Source organism: Anomaloglossus baeobatrachus, chromosome 3 (assembly GCF_048569485.1).
Source record: "Anomaloglossus baeobatrachus isolate aAnoBae1 chromosome 3, aAnoBae1.hap1, whole genome shotgun sequence".
Lineage (NCBI taxonomy): Eukaryota > Metazoa > Chordata > Amphibia > Anura > Aromobatidae > Anomaloglossus > Anomaloglossus baeobatrachus.
The window spans coordinates 148,983,878-148,996,777 of NC_134355.1; the positions used below are offsets into that span (position 1 = coordinate 148,983,878).

The window sequence follows — 12,900 nt, forward strand, 5'->3', positions numbered from 1 at the left end:
CGCTGTGTGTGAAGCACCCCTACGTTTAACCCTCTTATCGTTATCATTAGTGGGTTTCAGCAGCACTGGAGCTCTAGCTTGACTCTGCCCCCTTCTGTGATTAGCAGCTTCTGTCTATGGAAATGTACATTGAAATTCGGGTGTTGGCGGGAGCAGCTCTCCCAGCACTGCTACATACAAAATCTAAAATCTTTCACTGTGACAGAACGGCTGCAATCAGTAATCTAAGTGATAAATCGCTGTGGAATTAACAGCGCTATATAAATGAATAAATATTATTATTATTATTATACATTGCTGAACTCAGGATCTTTTTGCCTACATCATGCTGATCTCAGATGAAGCAACTAAAACCTGCTGACAATTCTCTTTAATTGTCAGTTAAGAAATGTTTTTCCAAATTCAAGGAGACCTAAGATATTTTCAATAAATTACAGATGTATCTTGAATTGTACTTGAATGGAATCTGTCACAATGCTATTGCCTGCCCAATCTGAGAGCAGTGTAATGTAGCGGTAGGGATCCTGATTCCAGCAATGTGTTACTTATTGGGCTGCTTGTTGTAGTTTTGATAAATTCACCGTTTTATCTGCTGCAGATCTACAAATTCTCTGAAGGAAGATCTCCTAATAACCCTGCCCACATCATTAGTAGACAACTGACCTTGTACCCAAGTGTATAGGCAGAAAGCTGACAATCAGTGATGTGGATGGGGTAATACAGAGCTCAAGAATATGACGAACTACATGGCAGCAGGTTTACTATTTCTCTAGTGATAATCTCCTGTTAATAAAACAGTAATATTATCAAAAGTACAGAAAGCAGCTCAATAATTGACACTTCACTGGAATCAGGGTCTCAGCTGTTTCCAGATTAGTAGGTGAAAACCTGGCGACAGATTCCCTTTAACCGTTTAATGTAATGTTATTACAGTAATTACTATACACTCTACCATAATTTTGACACTTGTAAGATAAAGCCAATTGACAAATGATCTCTGCTAAACAGGCCTCATACCTTTGCTGTCGATCCATGACCTCGAATTTAATGGCACTCCAGCGTCTGTTCAGACTTGAGAGTTTCTCCTGAAGGAGTTGTCCATCGGTAAAGGAGAGATGCTGTATGATCCCTTCCCCGCTCTGATTGAGAATGGTAAAGCTGAGTTGCTGAGTGCTGATTCCTTCCTCAAGCTCCTGACAAAATGATGCACAAGAGGCAGAATCACAAAATAAGCTACCTGCTGAGGCCTATATGTATATGATCCCTATGCCTATCAACACAATGGCAAGTAAATGCTGAAGCATAAAATAATCTGCTTTCGTGAAACCGTTCCCCTTGCCGTTCTCAGAAGTGTTTTGATCTATTTAAACTGTAAAAGGAAAATGACACCCATGAAATTAGGTTTTAACTTGGTTACATTTCAATGTATAGTTTCTCTTTAGTTCATGTTGCAGATGCTGAAAATGTCCAGTAGTGATATCCCTATCATAGAAGTGCAATGGATGCTTCATTCTGATCTAGAGTTCATAAGTCCACATAATTTTAATTTGTTAATATCTGGACATAAACTTTTTTGAAATCTCAAGATATCAATGTGGATGCAGGGTCCAGGCACCTCCTTTAGCTACTAAAATGAGCTTATCAGCCACCCTCCTCCATCAATGGTCACATGCTGACATAGGAAGCTCTCTTCTGTCCTTCACCCATTGCTAAAGTAAAGGGGACTGGGGCTGATATCTTCTGATCTGGGAACCTTTATTTTATTTAAGAATATTAGCAAGTTTAATCTATTTTACACATAAGGAAATGTTATTTTAAAGCTAGGCAACTGAATGAGCTATGGTTGACAAGCGGGCGCATTCAACCCACTAATGGAGCCAATCATAATCCTCGGAGTCCAGGTGACCGAACAACGGACATCATTCATTCCTGTCCAGCAGCAAAAACAGGAGCGACCTGTGCTGGAGGGATCGAGGATATAACTGGTCTATGATCTTTTTTTATTTGATAACCAATCAACATGCAGCACACCCTGCCCCCCCCCCCCCCCGTCATCAAGCGAAAAGGATGAAATCTGGTCGTGTGCACTGATAACTAGTGATGAGCGAGCGCTCGAATACACGAATATAATGGAAATCAAGAGGGAGCTAGAACATTTTTCAGGGAACTCTTCCAGAAAAATGCTCCAGTTCCCCATTGACTTCCATTATACTCACATACTTGAGTCGCGCACATCCAAGAGTCTGATCTGCTGGTTACAAGTACCGAGCACCTGAGCAAAGTAGTGCTCTGCTCGCTCATCACTACCGATAACGTGTTTTCTAATGAATTGACCTTAATCAAATGGGTTTGAGACAGCGATATTAGATTGCAAGGCCTACTGTATTCTATAACTCAGTATTTGGACAGATATTTTAATTCCATATTTAAAAGCCAAATCAGGAGTGGAACCTAGAAAAACTAGAATTTAATTATTCAAACCTGTTCCATGTTTTCGGGCCACTCCTGACTTTGGATTTAAAATATTGTCAGCATGATTTTGAAGTAAAATAAAAGGATTGCTATAATGGCACTGTTATATAGATTAAATTGATATCATTAGTGAAGAAATCCGTTTTGTGGTTGTTCTTTCATATGCATTTCAAACTTTCGGATTATAAGATTAAAGTGCACAGGGGCAGGACTCTGGGTAGGGTTTTCTGTTCCTGCCCTGGCTCCTCCATCAGCCTCTGGTGTCAAAATGACAGGTCACTGCTTTGTAACTGACCTGCCTCCTTTTAGGATCGCTACTTCCAATAGGTGGCGCTAGAGTTTGTCTCCTTTCCTGGAGAGACAATTTGAATAATTCCCAGAGGGGCATTGCAGCTATAAGTCCCCTTAACACTGACAGCCAGACTGGTTTGTCAGGTCTCCATATGGAGAATAGTTTTCCCCCGTGGTCCCCATGTAGCTTCTCATACAGCCAGATCAGATACCCACACTTTGCACTAATGAGGGGCAATCACCCCGAAACACCGTGTTGTCACGCTGCCCGGGTCCTCTGCTCCGCTCCCCGGGTCCTCTGCTCCGCTCCCCGGGTCCTCTGCTCCGCTCCCCGGCTCACCTGCCACGCTCCCCGCTCTCCAGCCTCCAGTGCCCGCGCTTCCCAAGCCCCCTGGTCCCCGCTCCCGGCGCCCGTCGGCTTCCCAGTCCCTGGCCGGCTCTGCTGCGTCCTCCTCTCAGCTTCCTGCCCTGGCTTCTGGCACCCGGGCCGCGCGCATGCGCATTAGGGCGCGCGCGCGGTCACTGACCCTTTCTTAAAGGGCCAGTGTCCACTGACAGGAAATGATGCATACAGGTACAGGGTATAAAGGGGGTTAATGTCCAAGGGAGCGGGGCCTGTTCTTCGTGTTTTCCCAAGCTAGGAGTCAGGTCTCCTTGTGTTCAGTGAGTTACTTACCTCTCTGTCTTCTAGAGCCGATCCTGCATCGCCATCCGGTCCTGCTGTATCTCGAACCCCGAACGCTGCCCATCTGCCATCCTGACAGTCCGTACCATCTCGGTTCCCTGCGGTGACCCGTCATCTCGCTCCAACGGTTCCGGATCCCGCCAGACATCATCACGGCTTCCGAACCTGAGCTCCGTCACCCGGACCACCATCAGTGACCTGGTGGTCCCAGGGACTTCTCCATTGTGTTCCAGTGCACGGACTGTCCTGCTACCCAAAGTGCTCCGGCTACCGGACTCCTTTCCCTCATCGGGGAGTGCGGCCCAGTGGATCCACCTACCGGGTCTGCCCGTCCATCTGGCCCTAACACGTGTCTGCAAATTGGGATTCTGATCTGGCATATGTCTTAGGTCATATGAAAAGGCTTGTTAAAAGGCCAATTTTGACTTTTAGGATTGCTACTTCCAGTAGGTGGCGCTAGAGTTTGTCTCCTTTCCTGGAGAGACAATTTGAACTGCGTCCTGATTGAAATTCTGCGCTGGCACTGTTCTTGCCACAGGTGGAGAATAAAGATGAGCAAACTTTTGGAGGTTCAGTTCTCTGGCAGCAAACGAACTGAACCTCTACAAGACCGAACCTGGCCCGAGGAGGTTCAGAAAAAATGACTGGCAGTTTGAGTGTCCGCCCCACATACAGCCAGCCATAAGTAGATCACTTCCGGGGGAGGGCATCTTCAAATTTATTTTTTGGGTTGCACACTACGTGTGATCACACTGTTGTTACCCCCAGTGCTAGCCATTCAAACACTGCAAGTGGCTCGCACCGGGCTGAGCACCAAGCATACCTGAGCGCAGCGTTTCTCGTGTGAGTTACGTTTACACGTAAAGCATTCGAACGCTGAACCCAAGCCCTGTGTTTTTAGTAAGTGTTCAGTTTGAAAACTGAACCTCAGGTTCACTCATCTCTAGTCAAGAGTGTACAGATTGAGATTTCGGCTCAATGATATCCTTAAGAGATGTCACTGAGCTGAGATTTCAATCTGCGCATGTGCCACCATCAGCAACATTTTATTGAAGACCGCTGGGAAATCGAAACATGCAATATGGCGACGGCGGGAAATTTTACGTCATCAGTGTTTTGGATCAATGTCTCATCAGTGTACGGTCAGTGTGTCCATATTTACCATCAGTGTACAATACGTGTGTCCATTTTTACCATCAGTGTACAATCAATGTGTCGGTTTTTACCATCAGTGTACAGTCCGTGTGTCCATTTTTACCATCAGTGTATGGTTCGTGTGTCGGTTTTTGCCATCAGTGTACAGTCCGTGTGTCCATTTTCACCATTAGTGTATGGATCGTGTGTCAGTTTTTGCCATCAGTGTACAGTCCGTGTGTCGGTTTTTACCATCAGTGTACAGTCCGTGTGTCCATTTTTACCATCAGTGTACAGTCCGTGTGTCGATTTTTGCCATCAGTGTACAGTCCGTGTGTCGGTTTTTGCCATCAGCGTACAGTCCGTGTGTCGGTTTTTGCCATCAGTGTACAGTCCGTGTGTCGGTTTTTGCCATCAGTGTACAGTCCGTGTGTCGGTTTTTGCCATCAGTGTACAGTCCGTGTGTCGGTTTTTACCATCAGTGTATGGTTTGTGTGTTGGTTTTTACCATCAGTGTACAGTCCGTGTGTCGATTTTTACCATTAGTGTATGGTCCGTGTATCTATTTTTATCATGAGTGTGTCATCAGTGCTTTTCATGAATGGATAAAAAAATAAAATCGATTTCAAAGCCTCTCCTATCCTTTGCAATGTTAAATATGTACAGCATATGGAGCATACATTGACGCCTTCCATGTGCTTATTGGATTCCCATTATAAAACAAATTAATAAATGAATCTTATTCCTTTCATAACAACGTAATTATATTAGTATCACTGATTTGTAATTTACCCGCTGATGAATTTCTGCTTTTTCCAAATCCAAAATGCCCCCTGATGTTTGGGCCTGGGCTAACAAGCCCTCAGCTTCATTTGTCCACTGAGTTAGGTCATTCAGGTCACAATGGAACTGCCGCCATTCTTCCTGCGCTCTGTCAAATCGACTTAAAAAAAAAAAGAATAAATTTTGAATAAGTCCAATTAATTACTATTTACACTACAGAGATAAGAAAGTTATATAGCCTTTATATTAATTATTTTAAAATTAAACTATACAGGGATATATTTTGTGTCCATCAGCTCATACAATGATTGATATCTGTCCTGTCTGTTCTTCTGCCTTTGAATGTAAATTGACAAAAATAACATTTTCACTCAATTATTCTTTCCACTCAGATTGGAGAATTAGATTTGAGATATTCTACAAGCTTGAGATTCCTATCATGTCTGTCTGTCAGACGTCCACAGTGTCCATCTTTTGGAGAGACAAAGCTTTTATACCCCAATCCTTCTATGCATCTAAGATATCTCTATGTATTGGAAGTGATACACAGAGATGAAATAAACAGATTGACCCATCTGGAAGATATCTTCTTAAAAGTAAAAAGCTTTTTGTGTCCCTTCCCTGAAATAAAGGGTGTGGGTAGGTTTATAACCTTTGACTAAACTACATTTTAAAAGGCAGTGTTAGGAAATAGCAGATTCGTTGAATATTTGCTGTGCCCTGACTTAAATTATCAACCTCACATGGTAAAACTAATAATAATGTTAAAACAACACTTGCAATGTGTCACAATGTGAAAGTGGGATAGCCAGGGACAGTGGCTCCTATACTGTCCCACATGCTAGGGGACGCTAGGCTAACTCTAACCTCAAGGTTACTCCTGATGGTGGAGATGCCTGAGGACCATGCCTGACTATCCTCCTGACCAGAACTAATCGGATTCTCCCTCCCACAAGGGAAAGAAGGAGCAGGAGTGAGATGGAAACATAGAAAACAAAACTCTGACACACTGCACGAACACAGGAATAGACAATGAGAGTCCCAGGAGAAAAGCAAAAACAGGAAGGTAGCTACAAAAAGGCAACAAGGTTAACCTCACAACTGCACTCAGCAACAAGTACCACAATCACCAGATAGTCTGGATCATAACACTTCATCAGATCAGCTAAAATGAACTATAGCTGGCATATAAAGAAGGTTCTAGACAGCATATATTGAAGAGGAGCAGATATATTTGGCTCCCCCACAACATGTGATCCAAGGAGACTAACAAGTAGACTAGCAGAGACTAACACTTATTAGCCTGCCTGTGAACTACCACCATGCAAGTTGATGCCTGAGTCGGCCTGCACTGACGCAGACATCAGAGGATATCGGGCGGATTGTCAGAATCAGTAGGCTGAACAAATCCCGACAATGCCATGACAGTCTGCAAAGTGTTTAAAAATCTCAGTTTGATGCAATGTCTTAGGAGATGGCAGAAATGGACCACTGGAAGTCCCTCGGTGAATTTATGCAGACAATCTACTCTGTATGTGGGTGCCGTGACCTTTCCTGGAGATGTTGGTGGTCAATTTTAATATGCCTACTTTTTTAAGCAGCTGGTGTAGAAGTCAGCTGCTTATTCCTCTCAATTATCCAAACAACACACATGCACACCAAGCGAAGCCCAGCATGCATGTGTATGGAGGAATAATGGCTGTCAGTTGAATCAGAATTTGGCACAATATGTAGCCCTCTTTGAAGAATTCAGTGTATAAGGGTAACACAGAATAGAAAATTGTCTCAGAAGGCTTCTAAACAACCATAATAAGGTATGTGAGTCCAGGGTAGCTCTTTTTGTTTTTCATTTTCTTCCATTTATATTAAATTAAATTATAAAATTAAACCACTGAGTGTAAAAATCTTACACCTGGGATGTCACAGGTATTTAGTCATATCATTGCTCACACAGAAAAGAAGATCAAATATAATTTTGCAACCTCTTGAGTCAATTTCACGCACACTACCTCAGTCTTACCTCTTACGCTCATTGAACTGTCTGTTGATTCGATCCCATTCTGAGTTGACTTGAGTCAGTGATTCTCCTATTTGTATGGCTTCTGGTCCTGAGGCTTCCAAAATCACATCAGGTTGCTTCTCATGTATAGATGCAATTTGTTCTCCAAGTCTATCAAGTGCATCCTTTATATTCTAAAAAGGGAGAAAAAATGAACATCAAATAATGTACAATGTGGCTAATCTGGCCTGATTTAAAGGGACTGAGGAAAAAATATGCATACAAAGGTATTACCAAATTTACCAGCCTAGGACTACACATGGGAGATTAGAAGATGTAAAAAACATCTTCTGCTTTTTAAATGAATTTTTATGAAACTAAGCAAATGGGAGAGCAGGTACTATGTTATGTTAACAAAAGAGGGCTCAATGACCAAATGGAGACAAGCAATGTGGTATGTGCAATGGTTTACTAGAAGACATAATGATACTCATGCTAAAACCCAAATTACATTGTTCAGCAACTATTAAAGAAGCACTCCTATCAAAATTCCTATTCTCTTAATATATTGCAGTCATCATAGTGTATGACACTGTGTACTTACAATTGCTCATTTTTCTCTTCTACCCAGTTAATTCTTCTTTTTTTTATTAAGTCTATGACATCACGTGATTAAAAAGAGACTAGCTGAATCCTTCCAAGCTCCATGTAGAAACAGGAAGTCTAACTTCCCTGCATAAGTCATTATTAGAGATGAGCGGACCCGTGGAAGATCGGTTCGGCGGGTTCAATCAGATTTTAGATAAAGTTCAGTTTGGGACCCAGATTTGACCTGATCCCCAATGGAAGTTTGGGTCTCCGTCCACACGCAATCAGCCATAAAAGAACACTTTTAGGAAAGGGTGGGTGGGGTTTTTCCATTTTTTATTATGGGGTGCACACTACATCCAATAACGATGTTATTATCTTCAGTGCGAGACATTCAAATACTGCAAGTGGCTTGTACTGGGCTGAGCACCGAGCGTATCCAAGCACAGTGAAGCTTGTTAGAGTGGTCAGCATACGTAAAGCACCCAAATGCTTGAAACACTGATTTATTAGTAACCTCCATCTTCAGTACAAACCCCAAACTTTACTTTTCAGGTTCGATCATCTCTAGTCATCATTAGAACTACAAATTTAGGTAAGTAAAAACACTTTGTAGTTCTAATGATGACTCATGCAGGGAAAAGTGACTCCCTGTTTCTACATAGAGCTGAGAAAGATTCAGCTAATCTGTTTTTAATTGCATATAGGCTGCGCTCATCTAGTCGGATTCTGGTCAGGAGTATGCATATTGCGTACTTGCGGCCATGTGACCGCCGTTCCCAGCTTTGACATAAGAGAATCCTCACCGTGTGTATGATGTGAGGATTCGCATGTCTGCAGTCACAGAGTGACTGAAGAGTTGCAATTTTATACAAGACAACCCCTTTAAGATCCATAAAGGAACAACAATGAAGACGTGAAGGACATTCCCGCAATACATCATATTCTATTATGTTAGATAAAAAAAAGTCCACTAACAGCTAAAACTACTCATCATCTTACTATCTGCAAGTAAGTAAAACGCAAAGTTCTCCTTCTGGAGTGTGTATCCCAGGAGGCACATGCCATGTCTATACGTCGGTTATAGCCTTCTTCTAGTGCTGTGCCTTTAATATGCAACACATTTCAAGATCACACCCTTAGGCTATGTGCGCACTAGAAAAGTGATTTTTCTCAAGAAAATTTCTTGAGAAACTTCTGGGAGTTGAAGATTACCGCACCTGCGGTAAAAAACCGCACCAAATCCGCTGGAAAAACGCATGCGTTTTTGCCGCGGTTTTTCCGCAGGTTGGTCCCTGCGTTTTTTTTATGCTGAACAGAAATAAATAATATAGATAATAGATAGATAATCGATAGATAGACAGATAATGGATAGAGGGAAAGATGGATAGATGAATAGATAGATAAATAGATAGATAGATAGATAGATAGATAGATGAGAAAGACCTATATAATGTCCCACCTCCCTGCATATTCTAAGCTGGCACCCTTTAGTGACTTTCATGTGGCACTAAAGGGTGCCTAGCCTTGTATTTAGCCAAAAAATAAATAAATAATTAAAAAAAAAATGACGTGAGGTTCCCCCAATTTTTGTAGCCAGCTAGGGTAAAGCAGACGGCTGCAGCCTGCAAACCACAGCTGGCAGCTTCACTTTGGCTGGTAATCCAAAACAGAGGGCACCCCACGCTGTTATTTTACATTAAATAAATAATTTAAAACAAAAAACGTGGGGTCCCCCCAAATTGGATCACCAGCCAAGGTAAAGCGGACAGCTGGGGTCTGATATTCTCAGACTAGGGAGGTCCACTGTTATTGGACACTCCCCAGCCTAAAAATAGCAGGCTGCAGCCGCCCCAGAAGTGGCGCATCCATTAGACGTGCCAATCCTGGCGCTTCGCCCCAACTCATCCCGTTGCCCTGGTGCGGTGGCAAACGAGGTAATATATGGGGTTGATGCCAGATGTGTAATGTCACCTGGCATCAAGCCCTGGGCTTAGTGATGTCACGCGTCTATCAGATAACCGACATCACCAACCCAGTCAGTAAGAAATATAAAATAGACAACAAAAAAAGTTTTATTTGAAAAAAAAACACTCCCCACATTCCCTCTTTCACCAATTTATTGATAAGAACAATCAATTCCACGTCCGGCGTAATCCAATAAGGGGGGGCGTCCCACGGCGATCCATACCATAGTCACTGTCCCAGTCCATGAAGAACAGAATGTTCCCCATTGGCTGGGAGAGCAATGCAGTGACCTGAGCTAACATCAAAAGCCCAGGTCACTGCAGGGGATGACGAGCGCTGCTGTCAGGAGGATAGATGAGATCATTACCTGCTGTGATCATCTCCTGTACTGCTGACGTCAGCGCTGTCACTGACTTCTATGCCCGCCTCGTTGTCAGCAGTATTGCGAGAGCCCATGACGTCACCGCTAGTGACAGTCTCGGGCCGCTCGCGAGACGGGCATAGACAGCAGTGACCGCGGTGACGTCAGGAGGCAGGAGACCGTCACAGCAGGTAATGATCTCATCTCACCTCCTGACAGCAGCGCTCGGCATCCCCGCAGCTGCACGGACTGCTGTGTGTCAGTGTCTACCAGCACTGCGGCGTGACAAGCTGCTGATACTGCGGGCAGACACTGACAAACTGCAGGGCTGGCAGCGGCGGGGCTGGAGCGGGACACAGACTGCACGGGCACCCGCCGGACGTCACACGGAAGTGCTTCTGTGCGGCGTCCAGGGAGTGTGACGTCTGTGTTTACTCTGCTCCGCTTCCTCTTCTGTCATAATGACATCTCTCCCTGCAAAACCGCAGGGAGCGATGAGCATTACCGCAGGTAAATCACGACTATACCGGGGGTATACCGCACATCATTTGCTACCTGCGGTATACCCCCGGTATTTCGCGATTACATTACAGTGAATGGAGTGAAATTCCGGGGGTATACCGCAGCTACTTGCGGAAAAGAAGTGACATGTACATTTTCTCAAGAAATTTTCTTAAGAAAATCTTCACAAACAATTTTCTTGAGAAAAAAACGCAGCGTGCGCACAGCTATTTTTTTTCCCATAGGTTTTGCTGGGAAATGTTTGCAGAAAGATTTCAAAGAGTTCTCAAGAAATTTCCGCAGCAAAACCGCGGGTAAATCCGCGGGTAAAACGGCCTAGTGCGCACAGGGCCTTAGGGCGCTTACAAAGTAGAAAAAGACCCGTTCTGGATAATACAGCACATCCATGATTTTTAGGACAACCTATTCAATTCGAATAGCTATCTGGCAATAATACTTTCCCCTGCTCCCTCCTGTTATACGGGATATTTGTGCTAATTATAGAGGATGGAGAAACTGAACCTGCAGAAATATGCTTTAGTACTACATGGTAGAACGAACACTAATATACCAATACCATATACTTTACATTAAAAATAGCATTGACATATCATGTCTGACTTATAGCACATAACAAGTGGAACAATGTTTTTCTTTCTGTTGATCAGCCAAGTAATAAATAACTTTTAAAATATTACTGTTTGGCTACTAAAATAGAAGATTCTAATATTAGGAGACATATACTAGGGCAACATATTTATATATCATGAACCTGATTGTCTACGGGGCACAATTAAAAGGAACCTGTCAGCAGGTTTTTGGTACCTTATTAAAAAGCAGTATAAAATAAGGGCACAAACCCTGAATTCAACAATGTGTTATTTACTGGATTACTTAGTGTAGTTTTTATAAAATCACTGTTTTATCAGCAGAAGATTATCATGAGCGGACTATGCCATGCAGTCCAACCACACCCTCACCACTGAGGCTCAGTCTGCCTATGGGCAGTGTACACAGATAGCTACCAATCATTGGTGTGGGCGGGGTTATACAGAGCTCAGCAGTCAGAATACTGCTAGATCTGCAGCTGACAATTTTTAATGAAAACTGCAGCACCCAGTAGTGTAGGTGACATCGCTGGAATAAGGGTCTCTGTCCCAAATCAGATGGGGTAGCAGAAACCTGGTGACAAATTCCCTTTAAATTTAGTTAATTTAAATGGATAAAAACAAAATGCCAAAGCAAAGAAAACAGACACAATGACACATAACACATAGGCCAACAGATGCCTATGACATAAGACTACATTACCCAACAAATAAATTATGTATTAGATATTGGTGCCTTTATCAGGTTGGATATTCAATATACAAGATTACCTTTAATGAATCTTCTTGCATAGAAAAGTTTTCATACTCTCCACTGCTTAGCTCGGGTGAAGTAAGCAGAAGCTCGGTGTCGGCTATTGATAGCAAGGCCTTGTTTATTTCGACTAAGTAATCTGAAGGAAGGAAGGTCGGAGTGAATCCTGTTAAGGTGACGCTTACATCCAGATGAGAGTCCGTATTGTCCTACGAGAGAACACAGGATTCCTTACAGCTCTATACATTACAGCATAAGAGGAGCGCTGAAAGCAGTATGGAATTAAAACAGAACTTGACGGATTTTTATTCCTCTAACAAGCGGCGAGGCCTTCCCTGCAGGCAAACATGCTGGAAGAAAGACATCAATACTGATTTAAGTTATGGAATGTAGGTTACTTCAGCCCTAGCCTATCGGGGGTCCTTCATTAAAGTTTGATATTTATTTTCTGGGCTTTTTCAAGCTATTTGAACCAAAATTTGGGTCATACATATCTTATTATATAAATGAAGTCTCGCTGTCAGTCTTCTATATTGCTTTCATTTTCAGTAACTTAAACAGATTTGTAAAAATGTATGTAATTTCTGTAAATCTATGTTAAGCCTTCAAATGTATTTGGGACCTTGTTTCTCCAATCCAAGAGAGGCAGACAGAAATAGAACAGCATAATACATACAGGGTTAAAATAGGGCTGTATTTGTTATATCCTGCTATCATAATATATCAAGATGTTAATTAATTATCATGCTGTGAGAA

At 42.8% G+C, this 12,900-nt stretch overlaps 1 protein-coding gene across 7 annotated transcripts in view; it reads right to left on the reverse strand.

The window, feature by feature from the left end:
- Window positions 1–12,900, reverse strand: part of UTRN (utrophin) — a 1,025,654-nt gene that overhangs the window by 606,336 nt on the left and 406,418 nt on the right. For all 7 annotated transcript variants that reach the window (XM_075339520.1, XM_075339517.1, XM_075339516.1 and 4 more), the window contains 4 exons: window positions 12,162–12,353; window positions 7,386–7,558; window positions 5,375–5,525; window positions 1,018–1,193 (listed from right to left, as the gene is read on the reverse strand). In XM_075339520.1, the coding sequence (XP_075195635.1) occupies window positions 1,018–1,193; window positions 5,375–5,525; window positions 7,386–7,558; window positions 12,162–12,353 (692 nt within the window). The remainder of the gene's footprint in view (window positions 1–1,017; window positions 1,194–5,374; window positions 5,526–7,385; window positions 7,559–12,161; window positions 12,354–12,900) is intronic.